The sequence below is a fragment of the Daphnia pulicaria genome, chromosome 8 (assembly GCF_021234035.1).
Source record: "Daphnia pulicaria isolate SC F1-1A chromosome 8, SC_F0-13Bv2, whole genome shotgun sequence".
Taxonomy (NCBI): Eukaryota; Metazoa; Arthropoda; class Branchiopoda; order Diplostraca; family Daphniidae; genus Daphnia; species Daphnia pulicaria.
This window is the reverse complement of record NC_060920.1, coordinates 545668-567125: the sequence shown is the minus strand read 5'-3', so window position 1 is coordinate 567125 and position 21458 is coordinate 545668. Positions and strand designations below refer to the sequence as shown.

The 21458-nt window shown below is 41.9% G+C and overlaps 4 protein-coding genes across 10 annotated transcripts; 1 reads left to right on the top strand and 3 right to left on the bottom strand.

The window, feature by feature from the left end:
- Position 1: 1 nt before the first annotated feature.
- On the bottom strand, positions 2 to 6008 carry LOC124311977 (synaptotagmin-14-like). 3 transcript variants are annotated; one of them, XM_046776350.1, is made up of 8 exons: positions 5927 to 6008; positions 5193 to 5821; positions 4362 to 4635; positions 3990 to 4268; positions 2347 to 2842; positions 2070 to 2198; positions 1490 to 1987; positions 2 to 1404 (listed from the first exon to the last, which is right to left on the bottom strand). In XM_046776350.1, exons 3-8 carry the CDS (start codon positions 4625 to 4627, stop codon positions 859 to 861), a joined length of 2214 nt encoding a protein of 737 aa, XP_046632306.1. In that variant the 5' UTR covers positions 4628 to 4635; positions 5193 to 5821; positions 5927 to 6008; the 3' UTR covers positions 2 to 858. The 3 variants fall into 3 exon arrangements, with proteins under 3 accessions (XP_046632306.1, XP_046632305.1, XP_046632307.1); XM_046776349.1 differs by lacking the exons at positions 5193 to 5821; positions 5927 to 6008 and adding an exon at positions 4746 to 5167; XM_046776351.1 differs by lacking the exons at positions 2070 to 2198; positions 5193 to 5821; positions 5927 to 6008 and adding an exon at positions 4746 to 5168 and having other exon boundaries at positions 2494 to 2842.
- On the top strand, positions 5853 to 8653 carry LOC124311978 (lysosomal cobalamin transporter ABCD4-like). The gene is made up of 10 exons (XM_046776352.1): positions 5853 to 5952; positions 6026 to 6256; positions 6316 to 6583; positions 6652 to 6768; positions 6828 to 6953; positions 7017 to 7352; positions 7434 to 7526; positions 7592 to 7928; positions 8004 to 8143; positions 8205 to 8653. Exons 2-10 carry the CDS (start codon positions 6103 to 6105, stop codon positions 8482 to 8484), a joined length of 1851 nt encoding a protein of 616 aa, XP_046632308.1. The 5' UTR covers positions 5853 to 5952; positions 6026 to 6102; the 3' UTR covers positions 8485 to 8653.
- LOC124311976 (WD repeat and HMG-box DNA-binding protein 1-like) lies at positions 8541 to 12761 on the bottom strand. Of its 3 annotated transcripts, XM_046776345.1 has the most exons (12): positions 12504 to 12760; positions 12299 to 12410; positions 12082 to 12233; positions 11900 to 12017; positions 11593 to 11838; positions 11129 to 11525; positions 10461 to 11057; positions 9858 to 10396; positions 9534 to 9781; positions 9418 to 9458; positions 8849 to 9354; positions 8541 to 8784 (listed from the first exon to the last, which is right to left on the bottom strand). In XM_046776345.1, the coding sequence occupies exons 1-12, from the start codon at positions 12566 to 12568 to the stop codon at positions 8677 to 8679; spliced, it is 3129 nt and encodes a 1042-aa protein (XP_046632301.1). In that variant the 5' UTR covers positions 12569 to 12760; the 3' UTR covers positions 8541 to 8676. The 3 variants fall into 3 exon arrangements, with proteins under 3 accessions (XP_046632301.1, XP_046632302.1, XP_046632303.1); XM_046776346.1 differs by lacking the exon at positions 11593 to 11838; XM_046776347.1 differs by lacking the exon at positions 8541 to 8784 and having other exon boundaries at positions 9028 to 9354; positions 9408 to 9458; positions 12504 to 12761.
- A 190-nt stretch (positions 12762 to 12951) lies between these two features.
- LOC124310681 lies at positions 12952 to 19973 on the bottom strand. 3 transcript variants are annotated; one of them, XM_046774638.1, is made up of 5 exons: positions 19851 to 19965; positions 14361 to 14442; positions 14209 to 14240; positions 13612 to 14104; positions 12952 to 13542 (listed from the first exon to the last, which is right to left on the bottom strand). In XM_046774638.1, the coding sequence occupies exons 1-5, from the start codon at positions 19851 to 19853 to the stop codon at positions 13277 to 13279; spliced, it is 876 nt and encodes a 291-aa protein (XP_046630594.1). In that variant the 5' UTR covers positions 19854 to 19965; the 3' UTR covers positions 12952 to 13276. The 3 variants fall into 3 exon arrangements, with proteins under 3 accessions (XP_046630594.1, XP_046630593.1, XP_046630592.1); XM_046774637.1 differs by lacking the exon at positions 19851 to 19965 and adding an exon at positions 14505 to 14631; XM_046774636.1 differs by lacking the exons at positions 12952 to 13542; positions 13612 to 14104; positions 14209 to 14240; positions 14361 to 14442 and adding exons at positions 18326 to 18874; positions 18945 to 19431; positions 19536 to 19597; positions 19703 to 19784 and having other exon boundaries at positions 19851 to 19973.
- Between the last annotated feature and the right edge of the window lie 1485 nt (positions 19974 to 21458).

Here is a 21458-nt window from a genome sequence, read left to right as displayed (position 1 = left end):
ATTATTTAATTTGGAATGTTTTCTTTTTTTGTATTGTTTTCGATCGATAAAAAAAGTGGAGCAATATTCGTGCTACAGAATATTATAGTAATATGATCGATTAAATATATATATACGAAAAAAGTGAGTGTTATTTCGAAAACGGATTGGCGAACCGTCCCCCAGCCCACTTTTCTTGATGCCAAATATGATGATAATAAAAACGCTTGTCTTCCGCAACTGATTTTTCAATATGGTTTTGCATCATCGTTTGTAAAAAACCGGCGACAGAGTTGGACAACAAAATAAGAGGAATGCTCGGCAGATATTTCTTTCTTCTTTTTTTCAATGTAAGGCTATAGACGAATGGTTTTTGTGGAGTTTTCACATGTGTGAGACCGCGTGATAAGTATAAATTGAACGAAGAGATATCAAAAAGTGCACATATGAGACTGGATGTCGATGAAGAGGAACAAACGGGAAACAAAGACATTTGGGTTGATCAAAGATGAAGAATTTATAAATGGCGAGACGAGGATAAAAAAATTTGACTGGACGTATTGAAACGTGACGTTTTTTGTTTTTTTTTCTTATATGAAATAAATTCGTAAAAAGAACATTTTTATCATTTGAGAGAGAATTTGAAAAACCACCACCGATCAAATAGAGATTTGGTAAATTTTTTTTTTCTTTTTTACTTTTTTAACTTTTGTTGTGTAAGTTTTGAAAAAATGAAATTTTTGAATCACAATGGAGAGAAAGAAGAGGTTTGAAATTTATACACATCATAATTTAGACTGTATATATTATATATCATAATAATTGATTTAACTTTTTTTTCTATTTCCCCCCCGCAGGCTATAGAAGATTGAATCGTGGTTAAGGTGGTAGAAGAGCGTGCCAGTGGCAGATTTGTTCTCCGGTTGCTTCCCTCATTTCCTGCCAATGTTCCGTTTGCTGATCGACGGAACTGTCGAAACCCAACGAGATCCAGCCGAGCAGTTCCCGGCGCTTGAGACTTCGCTTATTGACAACTGAGATGAGCAGCGTCACTTCGGCCAGCTGGAAGAGCGTCACCTGGAAGGCGAACGTCTCCATCCAGGTGGGTCCGCCGTCCGAGTTTCTCTTGGGAGCCGTTTTGGCCCGGCCGAGCTCCTGTCCGGTTTGCGTCAGGAGGAGGACTTTGACACAGGCGTCCGGCGACCGATTGGACGTCCAACTCCTTAGCGAGGCCGCCCGCAGGATTTCCACCGACAAACGGCCGGTCGTCCCATTGTAGGCCAATCCCAGAAGCAATTCCGGGATGCCGTTTCTCGGCGGAATCATTTCCGGTGGCCACTGCTCCGACGGACCGATTGAGGTCGGACTAATGTCGCCCCGGCTGCTGCTGCTGCTTGTGCTCCGCCCCAGGGCGGCCAGTGACTTCTAAATGAAATGAAAAAGAAATTTGACCAATTCTTTCGTCCGTGACTTGTGTACATGTAAAGAGGCGGGATGGACGGAAACTCACTTTGAACGGTCCGGATTTGGTCTCCAGGGCGACCAGAAGTGACTGCTCTCGTTGGTGATCCAGGGTCATGGAGGCGAGACCGACGAAAGCTTCCCCTAGGAGCCTCTCACGCCGGAGTCGTTCCGAGCAGTAGAGCCGCAGACGGATGCCGGTGCTGCTCAATTCGCCGGGCTCGATCCGGCTGAAGACGAACGTTTCCATCAGACTGACGGTGCTGCCATCTTCGTTGGTGTAGCGCAATTTGCTCTTGCAGCGCTGCTTCCGGTCCGGCAGCAGGAGCAATCGCAACTGGACGGAGGTGTTGCGGCTGGCGGAGGTGAGCTGGCGCAGCTCCACCAGCCGGACGACGAGCTTGCCCGACACGGAATTGTAGGAGAAGCCCATCTCGATGACGGCCTTGTTGGCAATCCGGTTGGGACCCGGCAGGATCACCGATCCCGTCACCGATTCCGATTCGCCAAAAGTGCTGGACATGTCCGTCATGTCAATCATGCTCTCCTGGAATAACCAACCAAAATCTTATGTCAAATCAATTAAAACAGTTGATGAAATCAATTCATAGAAAGTTAATTTGACATACGGATCTTGTTCTACTTCCCGTGTCCAGGTGGATCATCGAGCGAATGCGGTCCATGCCGGTTGCCGTCAGGACGGCCAGACTGCGGCTTAGAGTTCTACTACTGGGCTTATTCAACGTGCAGCAAGCGGACTATATATGGCCGACAATATACAAGACAGAATCAAACAACAAGCCATGCAAACGACAGATTGTCATGTCTACAGTCAATCCATAAATGTAACAACTTGAACAACATGCATCGCCATCATTATCTCCCTATGCAGTCAACTGGACTTACCGGCATATCTAGGACGACGTCGTCCGTCGTCGTCGGGTGATGGTGGCCGGGCACATCGGGACCGACGGGTCGGATTGGACTATTGACGTCGGGGTCATGCGATTCAATTGCCGTGGCTACTGGACAGCGTTGCAGTTGGTTACTTACGTCGCAGTCGGTTTCGGCCAGGCTGGATTGGCGCAGACTATTGGCTGCCGACGGCTGGTGATGGGCCGTCCACTCGTCGAGCCGCTGGATATCCTCGTGATCGAGGAGCAGCCTCTGCTGCTGCTGCTGCTGCTGATGATGAGCCAAATCTTGGGAGCGATTGGCGGCCCGCTGCCTCAAAACGGCCTCGGCCGATGATCGATGCTGCTGGCGCCTCTGCTCGCTCTCCTTTGAGTGATGGTGCTGATGCTGGTGGTGCTGGTGGTGGTGAGAAGACGGAGGAGGATGGTCCGGATGATCGTTGATGGCGCTGGCCGATGATGATGAATTACTCGCCTCCGATCCATCACTTTTTTTTTAGACGGATGAGGTGAATAGACCACACATAAATAAACCCCACCAAAAAATTGATGTTGGATTAATTCATAACACGATCCGCCGGAATTGTTTTGAGCTGGACGCAATTAGCCGCCGGCTATTAGACTATATATATATCCAGCGATGGAAGGAGGGGGGAAGTTTGCATAGAGTCGCTATTTTATTACATGCACATTTGTGTCGGAGAGTTTTGGTGGTTGGTGGGGGGGTCTGCTCTGTCTGTTGGCAGGGAGAAATCAATAGTTTCAAGGTTCTAACGGTGTACTTTCTCCTTGTATTCTCTCTCTCGATCCATTGTGAGTTGTGTGTGTGTGTTTGTGTGTGTACAGAGTACACACACACACGGCATGATGGGTGTGCTGGGCGCTTAGATTCTCAGCCAGCCAATGCGACCGTCCATATAATAATCATAATAATATCGAACGGTTATATCAACTCTGCGTGACCCCCACCCTCCCTGGACGAAGAAACAAAATTCGCCATGGCAGATTTGAATGCGCCAAAAAATAGTCGGCCGGATGCAATTTTCAGAAAATCTTTTTCCCATCCTCCCTGGGGTGGAAGAAAAAAAACAAATAAGGTGGATGGGGGGGGGGGGGGAATAAAAGGATGGACGCCCGACAAATCGTCCGTGATGTCCCTGGACGATCAATGGGGGTGTAGGGGGTAGTAGATCAGATCTAATACATCTTTTTTGTTCTTGTCTTGTTATGATTATATATCCAATCCGGCTGACTAACAACAACAACAACAACATATGAAGGAAAGAAAAAAAAACAATCGGGATCGCAGTGGCCTGGAATATCGTAGGTATAAGAAAAGCCAATCGATAAATCTCATCTGCAGTCCATGACGCACTATGAAGGTTACCTCCCTCCCTCCCTTTCCTTCCTGGGAAGGAGCTACTACATAGGAGGTTCATTCACACACAGCCTCTCGCTCCCTGGGCCACATTATCGCAGCTGTTGGTTACATGGTGATCGATGAAAACGACATCGATCCTGCGGAAGGAGAGATTAGATAGGACGCCGTGGGATTTACTATCTCTACTACACCCAACCGCAACTGGAAAAAATGACTAACAAGTTGTTCCAGGGTTGTTGTTATTGTTGGTATACCTGTGCAGGGCCAGATTGAGCTTGTGATGGACGCGGCCTCGCTGCTGCGGCGGATACGGCGGCTGTTGTTGCGGAGTGGTGCAATCGTCGTCGTCGTCCTCCGGTTCATCCTCCTCGTCCGGCGGATAAAACGAATGCGGCCGGTGGGGCATGGCGGCCGCCTGGGCCGCCTGGGCAGCCGCCGCCGCCGCCACGGCCACCACCGACGTCGGTGACGGATAATAGGCCAATTTCTCTTCCGGCAAGCATGGCAGTGAACTGGGACGGGATGGCCGGCTCCTGGATCCCAACCCCCGAGTTAACAATATAAGCCACATGGGTCACATTTAATGTAGACGTACCCAACGACCTTTTTCTAACTGGACGACTCACCTGGGATAGAGCGGATGATGAGGCTGTTCATGTGAGGACGATCCGGCGTCGACCTGGTCATATCCGTCCGTCTGCTGCTGGTTGGGATTGGCGGTTTGGGCCGTTTTGTTGTTGGTAGGTGGGGCGATGCGAGTGAGGACGGGCAGGAGCCATTTCTGTAGCGGAGGCAGGTGATGCACCAATAAGGTGACGAGAAACAACAGCAGGATCAAACTGCTCACGACGGCCACCAACAAACCGGGCCACCACGGTTCCGTCTCCTCCATCCAAGAACCTTTTCAAAATTTCGATAAGATCATTTATTATTCTCCATTGAAAAATTCATCGTGAACAAAACCAAAAAATGAACCGCCAAAATTCAAATGAAAATGAAATCAAACTGACCAGGATTTTGGGTTGTCGGGATAGTGTCGTTATTAGCGGTCGTCGTGTACATGATTGAAAAGAGAAATGGCCGTTTTCTACTGCTTCACTGACAACAAAGTCTCTAACATCTATCTCTAGGTAGTAGTGCATGTGCTCCGGCGTCAACAAGGCCTTAATGGCGAAATGGGAAATTTTGTCTCGTGAAAATATCGAGAGAGGGGGGGAAGAGCTGGCAGGTGCGCAACACAGCTGTGCGCTCATTAATAAATATTGACTGAGCGATGAAAAAAAAAAGTTGTTTCAACCACTACCAATGTACACACACAATTCTAGATAGGACGACATGCAAGGTCTCTGAAAACTCTAGACAAGAATGGCGGCTGCAGCAGCAAACCAAAAGCTGTTGGTAGGGTTTTCTTTTAGTTGTTAGACAAGAGATGATGTATGTATGTATGTGGTTCTTACCTTCTTCAGCTGTTGGACGACGGACACCGACAACTGACGGACATTTTCACTGTTTGGACGTCTTGTCTGCTGCTGCTGTCGTTTTCGGTGGGGGGGGACTAAATTATCCTTTTTGGTCAACGTGTGTCACACTTTGGTTTTGTTCGACAATCAGAGGACAGAGCGGGAAATGTGTGGCTTCATATCGAGCGGGAAATAGGAGAGAGACAGACGAGTCTGGCCCCCGTCGACGGCCCTGGCAAACTCTCAAATCCCCTCCGCCAAACAATCGCTCGCAGGAGGGTCGAAGGATCGGGGCCATTCGGCTCATGCGCCCTCCGCTTCGGACGTCTTTACGCCGTCGCCGTAATAATACGCCTTGCAGTCAAACCAACTCGTCGTCAAATAGATATCAACATCTCTTTCTCACAGTTCAATCGATAACCGGAGGGGGGAATCCACCGGGGAATCCTTTCTGCTCGACCCGACATTTTTCTTTTCTTCTTTTTATTCGGCTTTCGAGCTGTTGCTCCTTTTTCGCTCCTGTCAAACGGCGCCATTTTCAACACCTTTTTGCTCCTAATCAAATGTGATGGCTGCATTATGGAGAGAGATGTCACTTTTTTTTCGCAGTTATTTCTGGTGGCAGCCTGGAAATATGAAACATTTTAAAGAAATTGAGTTGAATTAGATGATGAAAGGCATCGCTGCAAATGTAAGATAGCAGACATGTAAACAAGCAATATTATTATTACTGGAGGGGCCACCACACATGTATATGGTATTCCAGATTTGAACCCAATAGTCAAATTCCTTTAGGCATTATATCACAATGACGCGATAACACCGTCCAGATATTGAGAGACAGGATATTGGACCTTGAAATCGATCACCGGCTGGCAGCAGTCGAAGCGGACGTCAGTCGATCGACATGACGACTAAAGAGGAGGAAGATGATGCCAGGGATCACGGATTCAACGTCAGCTTTTTCCGCCGTTTCTGGAGGCTCCAGCATCTTCTTTTCCCCGGCATCTTCTCTCTGCCACTGGGTCTATTTGCACTGCTCCTGTTGGTGGCTCTCTTGGGTAATACGGTTTGGTTGTTGATTTGCTTTTTTGACTTCCTTCATGTCTGGATTTTGTAGACGAGTTCATCATTTATGGAGTTGGCTTGATACCCAGCGGATTCTACCAGGTCCTGGGTGAAAAGGATCTCCCCGGGTTCATAAATCAAACTCTCAAAAGTGTGGGAATCATTCTGGCTGTTGCAGTCAACAAGGCTGTCAAAACATACATTTCACAGATCCTCAATTTGACCTGGAGGCAGCTCCTCACCAGAGCTGTTCATCGTCTGTACTTTACTGGGATCAACTACTACCAGCTCAATGTTCTTGATAAATTTGTAGATAACCCGTAAGCTGATTTTTCATTCCATTTCCTTGATTTTTATGTAATATAGTTTCATTTTTTATTTTCTCAAGTGACCAGAGGATAACTGCAGACATCAACATTTTGTGCCTTGTGTTCAGCAGTGTTGCCATAAAAGTTGTAGTTTCTCCATTTACAATATCCTACTACAGCTACAAAGCCTATGTTGGGTATGTACATTAACTTTTTAATTATATTTTGGGTTGAATAATTCTAGCTGATTCAACAGGACAGGATGGGTTGGCCCTACATCGTGTTTCTTATTTTTCATTGTTGGAACTGTGGTAAACAAATTGCTCATGTCACCCATTGTGGCTTGGGTGGTGAAAAACGAACGTCGAGAGGGTGACTTTAGGTGATTATATATTTCAAATTTACACTGTTCCAATTGTTTAATTATTATTTAAATAAAATCCAGGTACAAACATATGCAAATTAGGAGTAATGCAGAATCGTTGGCTTTCCTGACCGGCGCCAGGCTGGAAGAATCGAAAACCAACAACAAATTAGACGTCCTGCTCAAAACTCAGCACAGCCTGTACGGCCGTCAGTTCTTCCTCAATTTGGCTGTCAACATGTTCGATTACCTGGGCAGCATCATCAGTTATTTGGCGTTGGCCGTCCCCATTTTCTCCGGCCGCTATGACGACATTTCACCCGCTGAACTCAGTGCCCTTATCAGTCAAAACGCCTTTGTTTGCATCTACCTCATATCCACCTTCAGCACTTTAGTTGATTTGTCTTCCAGCGTGACGTAAGTCAATTGTACAATAGCGACTGGCTCTAAATAATTAGCGTCTATAATATGGATTTTGCGCTCTCGTCAATAATTTAGTCAACTCGCAGGCGTGACTCACCGAGTCTCCGAACTTATCGAACGTTTGCAGCAACTACACGACCGGAATTGTTCGGAAACTTTAGGAAACAAGTACTACATTTTTGTTATCTTTAAATCAATAACGATAATGTAATATTTTTATTCATTTGTTAAAGTGATCTGAAAGTAGTCAGTATTAGCACGAAAAATACGACTGGAATGTTTGACGAGGTGAACACGGAGGACGACGGATATATCATGGAGGGCGTGGCGTTCAAAGCTCCCGGAAGAACTGACGAGCTGGTCAAGGATCTTTGCCTGCACTTGAAACCGGGCGACAGCCTGCTCATTACCGGCAGCAGCTCGGCAGGTAAAACAAGTTTACTGCGACTACTGCGCGGCCTCTGGAGACTTAGCCGAGGAAACTTGACGGCCCACTACACCCCCGGGCCGTGCGGTGTTCTCTTTCTACCGCAGAAACCATATCTGACGGACGGCACGCTACGGGAACAGGTATATATAATTAACCTACCTATATTACTTTGTGGGTCCGTTTGCAGTATACAGTTTATGTTCGTTTTGGATTAGATTACGTTCCCGTTAATCGTCGATTTAGAGCTGATTACCAACGACGAAACGGAAGAATTGCTCAACTACTTGCAGAAAATGAAATTGGATGGCTTGATGAGCCGCATTGGTGGCCTGGATCGTCCGGTTGAATGGAATTGGTATGAAAAAGTAATTTATTAAATTGAAAAATTGGTTTAATATAATGTTTTTATGACTTAGGTACGATGTTCTTTCACCTGGTGAAATGCAGCGGTTGTCCTTTATTCGTTTGCTGTACCACCGGCCGGCCATGGCGTTCCTAGACGAAGCCACATCCGCCCTGGACATGGAAATGGAACAACTGCTGTACAGTGCAGCCGTCGACAAGGGCATCACTCTAGTCAGCGTCGGCCATCGCGCCTCACTTCGTGCCTTCCACAAAAAGGTCCTCCACCTCAATGGAGACGGCAGCTGGACACTGGAATCGATTTCAAACCACAACGACGATCGTTCCAGTTGAAAATCTTTTGACCCGACAAATGCAACACAGCGGACCAGCTCCATGGCAGATTAGACTATTTTATAAGATTAGTTTTTATTTTTCAAACACAGTTGTAACTTGACGTTGGGAAATAATCTAGACGGCCCATCATTTAAAAAAAAAAGGCTTTATACTAAAGAAATGATTTCTAAAAAAATAAGAAATTGTAGTTTAGGCTTCGAAAGTAGAAAGTCTTTCGGCAAGGGTGGGTCTCGTCTTTTTGACAGTTTCTTCCGACTGTTCGGCATCTCCCGACGACTTCCGTTTCCGGTTGTATTTCTGTATGCGGGAAAAACCCAAATTATATAGTAATTAAATAAGTAAACTTTGATGAATAACCCACCTGGCGTTCTTCTTCTGAAAGAGATTTAAATTTCTGGGCTCCTAGCCGAACCAGTTCGGCCTCGTTACATTCTGGATTGTCTGACATAAACTGAGATCTGTTTTGATCAAACCAAAGCAGAAAGCCCGTTTTGGGAGGCTGAGCAGGGCTGGGCAAAGGATCTTGGGATTCTGAAGACATTTCTTGAGCGGGTGCTGGACTACTGTCTTTCGCGGCCTTCTTCATGCCGAAGAGCGTCGGCTGTTTCGTCGCTTTGGCTTTGACGTTTTCCTTCGACGGCCCAGTTGTTGTCGGTTTCGTTTGGGTGACTTTGGGCTGATCAAAAGCGGCCAGACCGCGAGGGGAAGGCGTTGCTGAAGACGAATCGTCCGAGGTCTTTTTGGCGAAAGGATTTTTCCTGCTCTGACTCAACGGCCGGATGGATTTGCCAGCGTCTATAACAGCGACCGCCGCTGGGGCTCCAAAAGCAGAAGTTTTCCGCTGCCTGGCTTGTAGGATCGGATTGTCTAAAGGAAAAAGAACCAATTAAATCAAATGATCAATGATTTAAGTCATTTCATTTGGTTTACCTTCGATCTCGAGAACAGGTGGAGTAGAAATAAACATATCCCTGATAAAAAACCAGTATTAGAAAAAATTACCAACGAATCCCATCAAGTAATAGATTTTGTTTTTAATTAAATACCTGTCATCGTCTATCGTATTATTAGAAGCATTTGATGAGAGATATGAACTTCGTGTCGGTTCCATATACAAAGTTTCTTCGGCTTCACGATCCCTGACTAGTTGCTCGGCCATCTCCGTCAGTCGGTTGGCCAGCTGGCGTTTCCTGGCTCGCGTTGCGTACTTGACGGCCAGCTGGAGCAATTGCTCGCTGGGCATCCATTCAGCCACTTCCACCGCTCGGACCTCCCTCTCGGCCTGACAGGCCAGCTGCAAAAAAGGTAGAAGAATAGATCATCAGCATTGGCTTGAACAACAACAACACGAACATGGGCGGGTGACTGACGGCGAACATCTTCATCAACGATTCCTTGGACAGGCGGTCGGCCTTATCCCTGGGGTCATCCACGTCAAATCCCGTCTGGTCCAAGGTGCCAGTCAGCTGAATTTGCAGCGTCGACTGAATCAGGGCTTCTTCCAGCTGAGTTTTCTCATTGGCGCCGTCACACAGCGGCAGTCTGACGTCCAGCAAGGACATGTTGGGGCGTGGCAAGGTGGGAGGGTAGCGGGCGCCCTTGCACAGCACGCAACGGACGCATTTCTCCAGCTCGCTCAATCCGATCAGAAAGTAGTGGTCGGATTTACCCTTGACGTTCTGCCTCGTGTCCAGCAGAGGCATCCACATGCCGGATCGAAGTTGCACTTGCAGGAGGCCGCTGCTGTCCATCGTGGCCAGCGTTCCTTCGTCACTGAATCCGGCCCACGATAAGTCACACTCCGGGCCGAGGGGAAGAGTTTGCGGATTGGCCAGCCATTCGTAACCAATCGGAGATTTCCTGTCGATGCCCACCAGTGCATAGCCGATAGATTGTTCGCTAAACATGCCTGTGGGGTTAAGTTGTGAATTAAATTAATTATCTTTCTAAAATCAAGCCAAAATGGCACTAACCCAGTGAAGAATGATAAGCCATAAAGAGTTTGGAACCGTTGCCGGCCAGGCAGAGTATAGGTCCAGGGAGAGAAATCATGGCACGCTGGAGCCCAGAATTTGAAAAGAGTCGAAGCAAATTTCTAGAGGTGGCCACTGCCACCCAGGCATCGCCGGCGGCCAAGGCTAGAGCACCTTCCCCGAGTGGCAAGGTGGTCGCCCACTCTTTGTGTCCATCCCAGGCAGCAAAGTTGACACAGACAATCCGACTGGGGCTATCTTCCTGTGCCGGACAGGCCAACAGCAGAGCCTGGCTGGAAAGTGAGGCCATAGTGTGGCCCAGTGTGTTGGGTATGTGCAGTCCATGGTGGATGGACGAATCGTGGAATTCGACTTCGATGCTGCTGGCACTTTGGTCACCTTCCTCTCCGAAACATTTCACGATTCCGACATTGTTCCAGACCATATACCGGTGATGCAGATGGACTGGTGATGACCCTGGTTGAAATGGCTCTCGTTTTTTACTGGAGGATTGATAAGGGCGTCTGGAATGGCCAGCCAAAGGACTTGAAGGTCTGCTGTTAATCTTAGAGGCTCCGTCGTCCAAGATATCAAAATCTGAGAACAAAATATTTGCATATTTTAAAGATACTATTAAAAATAATAGTAAGACAAATGATGAGCTATACCCATAGAATACGACTGAACTCCTGTGAAAACATCTTGGCCGTCTTCTGCGTTGGTGGTGAATCCAGTATCTTTCTTTATCTGGCTGATGGATATTTCTGCGTCGTCATCTCCAATATCCGTCAATGAGTTGGCCACTTTTGCACTTAGCTTCGCCTTGCCCTCCGCTTGAGCCGTAACATTTTCCAACAAGCCAAGGTAACCCTTGCAGTCGCAAAATGCAATCTCCTTTTGAGTGGTCATGGATGGGTTCCATGCCATATTGCAGATTTGCGTCTTTTTCTCGTGTTGAAACGAGTTGACCACAGTTTTAGTCTGCATATCCCAAACGAGGATATCACCAGCCTTGGAAGCGGTCGCTAGAAACTTGCCACAAGTAGACCAGCAACAAATGGAAATCTACAACAAGAAATAAACTTTACATCCCGTACAAAAGATTTGAAAAAATTTGCTTCGAAATACTCACGTCTTTAAGACGATCGTCAACGATTTCGGCAACTTCTTTCCAAGAACTTCTTTCCAGAATCTTGACCGTAGATGACTGGAAAAATGGGACAGCCAAGTAGCGACCAGTCGTAGGCTCAAAATTAATGCGGCAGAGAGATGGCGAATTTCCAAAATCGTTACTCGCAGGACCCCATCGCCAAGACTTCAGTTCTTTGCTGGTAGTCAGACACCAGACACGGACAGTTCCATCACAGCTACTCGAAGCCTGCAAAACAAACAAAAACAGTTTGAGCCAGATAATGAGGAATTTTGAGATGTAAACTTACCAAGAACTCTGATTTAGGATCCAGGCTGACACTGAGAATGGGTGCAGTGTGCCCAGTGAGAACAATTTCTTTGGCCTTGCTGCTCGAATAAATATCTTTCACCTTGATTGTCATATCGCTGTAAAATCAAACCGGTTGTTACATCAAATATTCAAGTTTATAATTAAATCTAATCAGCAAACCCTGAACCAGCTGCAACTTTTGATCCATCTTTATTAACAGATATGTGGGTGATTGTAGAAGTGAACCGTGTAACAATACCATCAGTCTGGTTTTCTGGATGTGAAAAAATTTGCAGAACATGCATGTCGGTTCCTACAAATACTTTTTTGTTCTACAAATGACAATCATTAGCGGAAGATTTCTTCACATTAATTTTGAAAAAACTTTTAGAAATACTTTAAATGCAATGGCAGTGGCTTCATCACCAACACGAATACATTCAGGATCATCATCCTCGTAGCCTTTCCAAACACGATAATCTCCATCAGCACCACATGTTATAATGTTTCTAAGAAAAAAAAAACGAATAAGGCGATAAGTTTAACTGAAATTTAATGGGCCAAAAAAAAAAATAGTCAACTAAGAAAATTAAAATAATTACGCTCCATCTTCTGAATAAGTTAGATCAGTGTGACCTTCGACGTGTGCAAACTTCATCCGCTTCATTATGGGAAGTTTAGCTTTGACGGAAGTCAAACGTAAAAATAATTTCACTCCAAAGAAGGTAGAGATACTTTGTTTGATTCAAAACAGAAACACTTTTGACACATTCATCCAGCACAAAACTGAAAACTCTTAACAGCAAACCATTCTTTTTTCTTTGGCAGCAGCCGATGTCTGTATTCCCGCCAATCAGACAAACAGCATTGCCCTACTCAACACAAATCATCCAAAAAAACGAGGGAAATTTGAATAGCGTCAGATTGAATGATCGAATAGATCGATAGACGATAGATGGTTGATTCGACAGAAGTCAGTATCAGTTCAACGCAATTCAATAGGTTTATTAATATAACGCGAGGACCAGAAAAATTTGTTTGCTGTATAATCAGATTTATTTCATTGATCAACCAATACAAAATGGGTTTCAACTTTCTAGTCTAGCAATAAATGTAAAAAAGTGATAAAAGAAGTAGTTAAAAATGATAAATGTAGTAGTTAAAAAAGAAAAATGTAGAAGTTAAAAGTGATAATATAGTAGTTAAAAAAGGTAAATGTAGTAGTTAAAAGATAAAAGTAATAAATTTAATAGGTAAAGTAATAAATGTAAAAGGAAAGTAATAATTAAATGTCAATAAAATATTGACATTTATTGCTTACCAATTACATTTATCACTTACCTATTATCTATTTATTATTATCTAAGTCAAGCAATTAATTGCCTCGACTAACAAGGAATCCTCCAAAACTGGTAAGAGGGTGAGTCGCATCACTGCTTTGATAAATTGAACCTTCCGCTAACTTTACTCCAATAACGTTGTGTTTTTCCAAATAAACGGTTACTTGCAACTGTACTGGAAACCAACCGTACCAATCATTAGAATTGACATGGCTTTCTGCCAACATAGTTTCCGTGTCAGTTCTCTTCAACTGAACCGTAAGGGAACTGGTTCCGGAAACTTCTCGTTTCATTTTGAGTGCTGAATTGCAAAGTAATGGGAAAATTAAAATAGATTTTATCAAAAAATATCAATGAACAAAATTAATACCTGCGAAGTAAAAGTGGTAGACACCCGCTACTGGAACGTGAAATAAGCCCGTGGCTATATCAAAAGCCTTGCCCAAGTTTAGCGCATTTTTTTCGTAAGGGATAATGGAACCCTTTGAATTGAAGCCAGTAGTACGTTGCGCCAAAAATGCAATTCTCGGATGATGGACTGCTGCTTGACCAACAGATTGGTTATGAGTGCCCTCAGGAAGGAGTTTTTCGTTTGTTTCCAATTTTTTTTGAATTGCCATTGAATTGTTCAGTCCTTGTTCAATTTTTTCCTGTCTTTGTTGTTTTTTTTTTATCGCTGTTTCTAATTCTAGTAGTTTTGCTTTCAAACTCGTTTTAATTGCTGTATGATTACTAATCAAATCTTGAATATTAGGTAGCTTCTTATTAATTATTGCAATTTCAGATTTCAAGCTGATATTCAAGTTTCCCATCGATTCCTCAAGGTTTTTTAGTTGGACGTTGCATGCCTTAAACTTGGTATTCTGTTGTTCATTGTTGAGCGTTCATCATTATTGCAACACATGTAATTTACAATCAAAATTATTTTATCTTTGATTTCAGCTAAAAAACCATAAAAGATACTCACATCGTTTAGATCAGAAGTTTGTAACGCAGCAACTGAAAGTGATGCATATGTAACGGAAAAATAATTGTTTAACTTAAATTAATAAAAGACTGGGCAAATTTGTAAATGAAGAATAAATTATTGTTTTATATGAAATGTAAAGAAAAGTGCACCTGTTAAAGGATCAGTATTATCTACCTGACCAAACATTCCCGCCATAAGAAAAGAAGCAATCAATCCGAAATAAATCTGTGTCTGTTGGCAATGAATTTGAAATGAATTAAAACAAAAATTTTGATTTTTAAATATAATGTTACCATTGCGAATGTAAAATGTAAAATGTAGAGAGAGAAGAAAAATCCAGCCGAGAGGTTGTAAGTTGAAAATAGTTATGACTTTAATTATTGTTAGAATCCAACAGAAACTTTTTCACTATTCAGTTTCAGCCAATGAACAACCAACGAGTATCCTAAAGAAACTTCGTGGTTTCTAATAGTTCCATTTATCGAATTACATCACGTTCGTATAAGACGCCACAGCAAAGAAATGGAGTTTCTTGTCTCAATTTAGCTACAAAAATATTTTTTTACAGACTACAGTATAATCGAATTTCCAGATAAAACCTGAAATGTCACGGAATTGGATCAAGTTGGTATTATAATGCGAGCCGCAAGGCGACCCGTCACCGTCAGTAATACTTAATGACGACTTCAACTGAATATGTGATACCGTGGAAGAAGAACTTTATGTTTCTGGGGCGGGGGGGGGGGGGGGATTTCTTCAACTGACTTTTAATTGACCGCCACCGTCGAAATACTTTTTCAATCGCCTTTACAATTAAGGAATTTCTTTTCTATTCTTTTTTTCTTTATATTTAATTTATAAACGGAATAAAAAGAGGATAGATAGTCATTTTTGAAGCGCTTCAATTTCATTTTTTTTCGCAATATAATTTATCCCACTCCTAGGTTGACAATAACGAAAATCTTTTTTTCATTAAATTGAGAAAAATGAATAATTAGTTAAAAAGCTATTAAATCCCTGCTGTCAACTATGACTTGGTTGATTATTCGACCAATAAATTCGTTTTAAAAAAAAAATATTACGCATAAAGATTTCTGCCAGAAATTCGAGACGTATAAATAGAACGCGCAAAGCAAATTTTTTTGATAAGGCTTTAATTTTTAATTTTTTTAACGCGCAATATAGCCATATTTATAAGAGGTGCCAAATTCTTTTTGTTATTACGACGTGATCTGAAAAAGAAACGAAGATTATATTTAGGAAGGTGATCTGCTGTTATTTGAGGAGTTGCCATTTCTGAAAAGGATCGCATGGCATGGATATTCTGTGGAAACCATGATATCATCGCACGCTTGCAAATTTGCAACGCAAGCAACTATATATTTCTAGTTCTCTGATACTCATTACCCCCCACTAGGGCTGTGGCCCGGACGTTTTTGAGTGGGCTTTTTAAAATGGGTTTTTAAGATGGGTTTTATTTCCGCGGGTTGGAGCGGGTTGGGCCAACAGAGTAGACGGGTTCGGCCCGGGCCGACCCATGGGTCAAATAATTTTTACCGGCCGGGTAACGGCCCGGGTAAAAAATCGGGTCAAACCAAACACACTTTTATTTTTACAAACTTTAAAGAATTCCCTAAATTTCTTAATTATCTTCTTCTACCAACAGTGACACGTCAATTCTGTCTTCTGAACGCCCTTTTCTATCACTTATCCAACTTTCCATGCTACGAAATTCTCGTAAGAGCATTTGGCGGCAATATTTTTAGGTCTTTCTTGACTTCTTGAGGCCGCAGGCATAGTGAATAACGAGCTTCTCTATGTGACTACTAGATGGCGCCACCGCTCGGGTTGACCCGCGGACCCGGCGGTTCAACCCGTCGCCCGGCCCGTACAAAATATGCCTCGGTGGGTCGAGTTGGGTTGGTTTTTTTTTTCTTCAGCCCGGGCTGTGGCCATGGTTTCCATGACCCCACCCTACCTCCGGGCCACAACCCTACCCCCCACATAGCCGCACATAGCCCATGCTATTATTGTTTTCCCAATAGAAACGGTTTATAAATTTTTTAAGCCAATAAAAGAGCAACACGTTATAATAAAGAACTATACTACCTGATCTATTGACTCCACCCCACACCTGTGCAATTGCAATGACGCAATCTGTACATGAATCGAATCGAATTGGGCTACAACTCGCATTATTATTAGTTAAAAGTATTCTGATGGCTTCGGTCTTGAAAGGTAAGAATTTAATTGCTAATAAAATACTGTTTGTGCTTTTTGGGTTTTACAAAACACTGTTAAAAAGGGTTTAAAATTTGGTTTTCCAATTATAGGAATTTTCATGTCAACCTTTGGTTTTCAAATTTATTTACTTTTTATTTATTTTTTAAATCTATTCTTGAAGCCCAATAGGCTCAGGAGTCCCAGCAGGGGACAGCATGTGGACGATGCGGAGTGCATTCACTTCGACCAATCGAAATCATTTTTGTTATGCACTCCTAGTTTGCAACCACATCGGGCAAGCCAAATAAAAAGCGGCTGTTGACGGCACCCCTTCACACTGCAACGCGCCGCTAGGGGGTCGGCTTGACCCATACCTTTGGATACTAATAAGTAATAAGGTCTGTATATTCAATTATCTTGTACCTATGTACATTATTTATTATTTGCTCAAGGGTCTATGGAAATTATATACCAGCAGCCGATCTGACAGCGTGTGATGTGCGGACCTGCGTCGTGTGGTACGCCGACAATCAATTCGTCACTCACTCGGCCGTCGACTATTTTTATAGGAACAAGACCCAGTGCGTCGTCACCAATTGAATGGACGATACCAAAGAAACAATCGACTTCACCACCTCCGTGATTTTCAAGTTCACTTAGTCTGTGACACACAAGACAATGAAGACAAGAATAATTATCCCTTTTATTGGAAATAACGATGACAAATCGTAGACATACATTGGCCTAATATATTAGCAACAACAATTCGGCGCTTTATTTTAACTAACACTAGAATAATAATCATTTGTCATGTACAAGAGAACACTAGTAAAATAGACTTGTTTTATCCGGTAATAATTGTTATTGTTCATTATTTTATTTTCAACATCCTGTGCGATCCTGGGGTAAGGGTTCAAGTCTATCTCAGTCGCACGCTCTTTTTATCAGCTGCGATCCACCTGGTGGCCGTCGTCGCCGCCAGCATATGTCAATCAGCGTTTTGTTTCTATATTTCGGGTTTTCTACAACTTATTTTGAATTCACTGACACCGTCGAAATACTTTTTTAATCGCCTGTACAATTAAGGAATCTCTTACAATCTAGGAATCTTCGCCTTATAATTATATTTAAAAATCAAAATTTTTGTTGTTTCATTTCAAATTTATTGCCAACAGACAAAGTTTTATTTTGGATTTGTTGCTTGTCCAGGCCAAAAACTTGCGACAAGAGAATTTTCTCTTGTCGCTTAGAGGTAAAAATGTTCGGAAAAATCCTACTTTTTACCTCTCCAAACCCTTGTTACAAGAGAAGAGAAGCAACAAATTCTATAGAAAAGGCTGAACCTTTAATAGGTAGGCCTACACTAGAAGTTGGCAGCACAACTGACATTGTATTGTCTGTTTAATTTTTTTTCCATTACAGACAAAACTTTAGTTGAGCTGCCAATAACATGTGATCAACTTCGATTTGCAGGCCGTTTAAAATCCAATTAAGTAAATCAGAAGTTGTCAGCATAAACATTTCTGTTTTTCGCTCTTTTCTTTCCAAGGTGTGCCTAATATATGAACGCGATCAAGGACGACGACGGCGACGGCAAAATCGACATGCTCGTCCGCAAGGCATTTTTTCTTTGGCAGCAGCCGATGTCTGTATTCCCGCCAATCAGACAAACAGCATTGCCCTACTCAACACAAATCATCCAAAAAAAGGAGGGAAATTTGAATAGCGTCAGATTGAATGATCGAATAGATCGATAGATGGTTGATTTGACAGAAGTCAGTATCAGTTCAACGCAATTCAATACGTTTATTAATATAACGCGAGGACCAGAAAAATTTGTTTGCTGTATAATCAGATTTATTTCATTGATCAACCAATACAAAATGGGTTTCAACTTTCTAGTCTAGTAATAAATGTAAAAAAGGGATAAAAGTAGTTAAAAAGGATAAATGTAGTAGTTAAAAAAGAAAAATGTAGAAGTTAAAAGTGATAATATAGTAGTTAAAAAAGATAAATGTAGTAGTTAAAAGATAAAAGTAATAAATTTAATAGGTAAAGTAATAAATGTAAAAGGAAAGTAATAATTAAATGTCCATAAAATATTGACATTTATTGCTTAACTATTACATTTATCACTTACCTATTATCTATTTATTATTATCTAAGTCAAGCAATTAATTGCCTCGACTAACAAGGAATCCTCCAAAACTGGTAAGAGGGTGAGTCTCATCACTGCTTTGATAAATTGAACCTTCCGCTAACTTTACTCCAATAACGTTGTGTTTTTCCAAATAAACGGTTGCTTGCATGTGTACTGGAAACCAACCGTACCAATCATTAGAATTGACATGGCTTTCTGCCAACACAGTTTCCGTGTCAACTCTCTTCAACTGAACCGTAAGGGAACTGGTTCCGGAGATTTCTTTTTTCATTTTCAGTGCTGAATTGCAACGAAATGGGAAAATTAAAATTGATTATATTAAAAAAATATCAATGAACAATATTAATACCTGCGAAGTAAAAGTGGTAGACACCCGCCACTGGAACGTGAAATAAGCCCGAGGGCATATCAAAAGCCTTGCCCAAGTTTAGCGACTTTTTTTCGTAAGTGATAATGGAACCCTGTGAATTGAAGCCAGTAGTACGTTGCACCAAAAATGCAACTCTCGAATCTGCTGCTTGACCAACAGATTGGTTATGAGTGCCCTCAGGAAGGAGGTTTTTGTTTGATTCCAATTTATCTTGAATTGCCATTGAATTGTTCATTCTATGTTCAATAATTACTTGTCTTGCTTTAAAAGTTGTTAGCATTGCTTTTAATTCAGCTAGTTTTATATCCGAACCCGTTTTAATTTTCATATGATTATCAAAATCTTTTTCAATATTAGGTAGCTTCTCAGTAATTATTTCAAATTCAGAGTTCAAGGTGTTATTCAAGTTTCCCATCTGTTTCTTAAGGTTTTGTAGTTTGTCGAAACTTTTCTTATATTGGGGATTCTGTTGTTCATTGTTGAGCGTTCGCCATTATTGCAACACATGTAATTTACAATCAAAATTATTTTATCTTTAATTTAAGCTAAAAAATCATAAAAGATACTCACATTGTCTAAAGTGTAAGTTAGTTGTTCACCAGTTGTTAACGCAGCAACTTGAAGTGATGTATCTGTAACGGACAAATTGTTGTTTAACTTAAATTATTAAAAGACTGGGCGAATTTGTAAATGAAGAATAAATTATTGTTTTATATGAAATGTAAAGAAAAGTGCACCTGTTAAAGGATCAGTATTATCTACCTGACCAAACACTCCCGCCATAAGAAAAGAAGCAATCAAACCGAAATAAATCTTTGTCTGTTGGCAATGAATTTGAAATGAATTAAAACAAAAATTTTGATTTATATTTAAATATAATGTTACCATTGCGAATGTAAAATGTAAAACGTAGAGAGAGAAGAAAAATCCAGCCGAGAGGTTGTAAGTTGAAAATAGTTATGACTTTAATTATTGTTAGAATCCAACAGAAACTTTTTCGCTATTCAGTTTCAGCCAATGAACAACCAACGAGTATCCTAAAGAAACTTCGTGGTTTCTAATAGTTCCATTTATCGAATTACATCACGTTCGTATAAGACGCCACAGCAAAGAAATGGAGTTTCTTGTCTCAATTTAGCTACAAAAATATTTTTTTTACAGACTACAGTATAATCGAATTTCCAGATAAAACCTGAAATGTCACGGAATTGGATCAAGTTTGTATTATCGGGTATTATAATGCGACCCCAATCGTCAGTAACCTAATACTTGATGACGACTTCAACTGAATACCCTGCTAGCAATATATGTGATACTGTGGAATAAGAACTTAATGATTTTGGGGTGTTGAAGAAGAAGTATTTAAATTCAGAGAACTTTGGGCCTTATTTATTTAATTATTTTCTAAGATTGAAGTAAATGTAGCTTCCTAAGCTCAGTGCAAGAAAAGCACTAGTCTTGTAAAGTAGGGGTCATGAGTTCATTTCACATACATAGGAGGCATCGCATGATATTTTTAATTGAAATTGAATCGGCTGTTCAATTTCAAAATCAATCAGCTAGATCCTTTTCCTCTTTTGTAAAGAAAAGAGTTATCAGATAATACAAATACTTTAAAAAAACCATCATTAACATAAGGTCCCGTAGCTCATTTAGTAGATAGCTGGACGGTTGTGCCGGAGTGCCAACCCCTTCCATCGGGAACTGACGTCTAACACAGTTGGGCGTGTTCGTGTCACCTGCACGACCAAATTATTTTCGTTTTTTTTTTCGTATTTTGAAGCTGAATATTTCAGCTACACGAATGAATTACGGAATTAACAAGATTCTTTCGGTAATGTCCTTCGGGAATGTTTTTAAACGTTAAAGAGACAGAAAATCAAGGTTAAATAGTAGATAAATACATACTATTATGTTTGGAAAATTTTGTTTCCCTTTATTCTCTTAAATTAATTGATTCTTAATAACTAATTGACTAATAATCTGTCAATATTATCATAATATTCGTAATATTCGAAGTCGCACCACTCATAATATTATGAGTGGTGCGACTTAGGTGTGGCGGAGGATTCGCCCCACTACCCCACGTCGCACTTCATGTTTAGATTAAGTTAAAGTAACACTTATTACTATAATAACAATACAATTATATCATGCGGTCACATGTTGCATTACATGAGTCTTGGCTAATAGATAGTGAACTACCATCATACCTATTTTATCCCTTCTATTAATGTAACAATGATGGTCTAATGGTCATCAACCCAGGCTGCCATTCGCATGGTTCGGGGTTCGAATCTCAATCAAGTCGGAAAAGAAAACTAAGTTTGTAATTTTTGAAAAATTCCTCTTAATAAGCTTTCGGAGGTAAATGGAAGTGGAAGATCGGTGGTAACTCTTCACGACCGCAAGAAGATCTTGATGACCGAGGACGGCGAGGAGAGGAGAGAGGAAGAAGGGAGAGATGACCCAGAGCTTCAAAATGAATATAAT

Excerpts from the sequence above, each read along its gene's own strand:
- LOC124311978 (XM_046776352.1), top strand. The coding sequence starts at position 6,103 with ATGACGACTAAAGAGGAGGAAGATGATGCCAGGGATCACGGATTCAAC. Across the intron at positions 6,257-6,315 it reads CCTGTTGGTGGCTCTCTTGG|ACGAGTTCATCATTTATGGA; the intron begins GTAATACGGTTT and ends TGGATTTTGTAG. Across the intron at positions 6,584-6,651 it reads GATAAATTTGTAGATAACCC|TGACCAGAGGATAACTGCAG; the intron begins GTAAGCTGATTT and ends TATTTTCTCAAG.
- LOC124310681 (XM_046774636.1), bottom strand. Across the intron at positions 19,598-19,702 it reads TAATACTGATCCTTTAACAG|ATACATCACTTCAAGTTGCT; the intron begins GTGCACTTTTCT and ends TGTCCGTTACAG. Across the intron at positions 18,875-18,944 it reads CTACCACTTTTACTTCGCAG|CACTGAAAATGAAAAAAGAA; the intron begins GTATTAATATTG and ends GTTGCAATTCAG.
- LOC124311977 (XM_046776349.1), bottom strand. The coding sequence starts at position 4,797 with ATGTACACGACGACCGCTAATAACGACACTATCCCGACAACCCAAAAT. Across the intron at positions 2,843-3,989 it reads CTCAATCTGGCCCTGCACAG|TGATGGATCGGAGGCGAGTA; the intron begins GTATACCAACAA and ends CTAAAAAAAAAG. Across the intron at positions 1,405-1,489 it reads CCAAATCCGGACCGTTCAAA|AAGTCACTGGCCGCCCTGGG; the intron begins GTGAGTTTCCGT and ends CATTTCATTTAG.
- LOC124311976 (XM_046776345.1), bottom strand. The coding sequence starts at position 12,568 with ATGAAGCGGATGAAGTTTGCACACGTCGAAGGTCACACTGATCTAACT. Across the intron at positions 11,058-11,128 it reads AGTTCAGTCGTATTCTATGG|ATTTTGATATCTTGGACGAC; the intron begins GTATAGCTCATC and ends TTTTGTTCTCAG. Across the intron at positions 10,397-10,460 it reads GGCTTATCATTCTTCACTGG|GCATGTTTAGCGAACAATCT; the intron begins GTTAGTGCCATT and ends TTAACCCCACAG.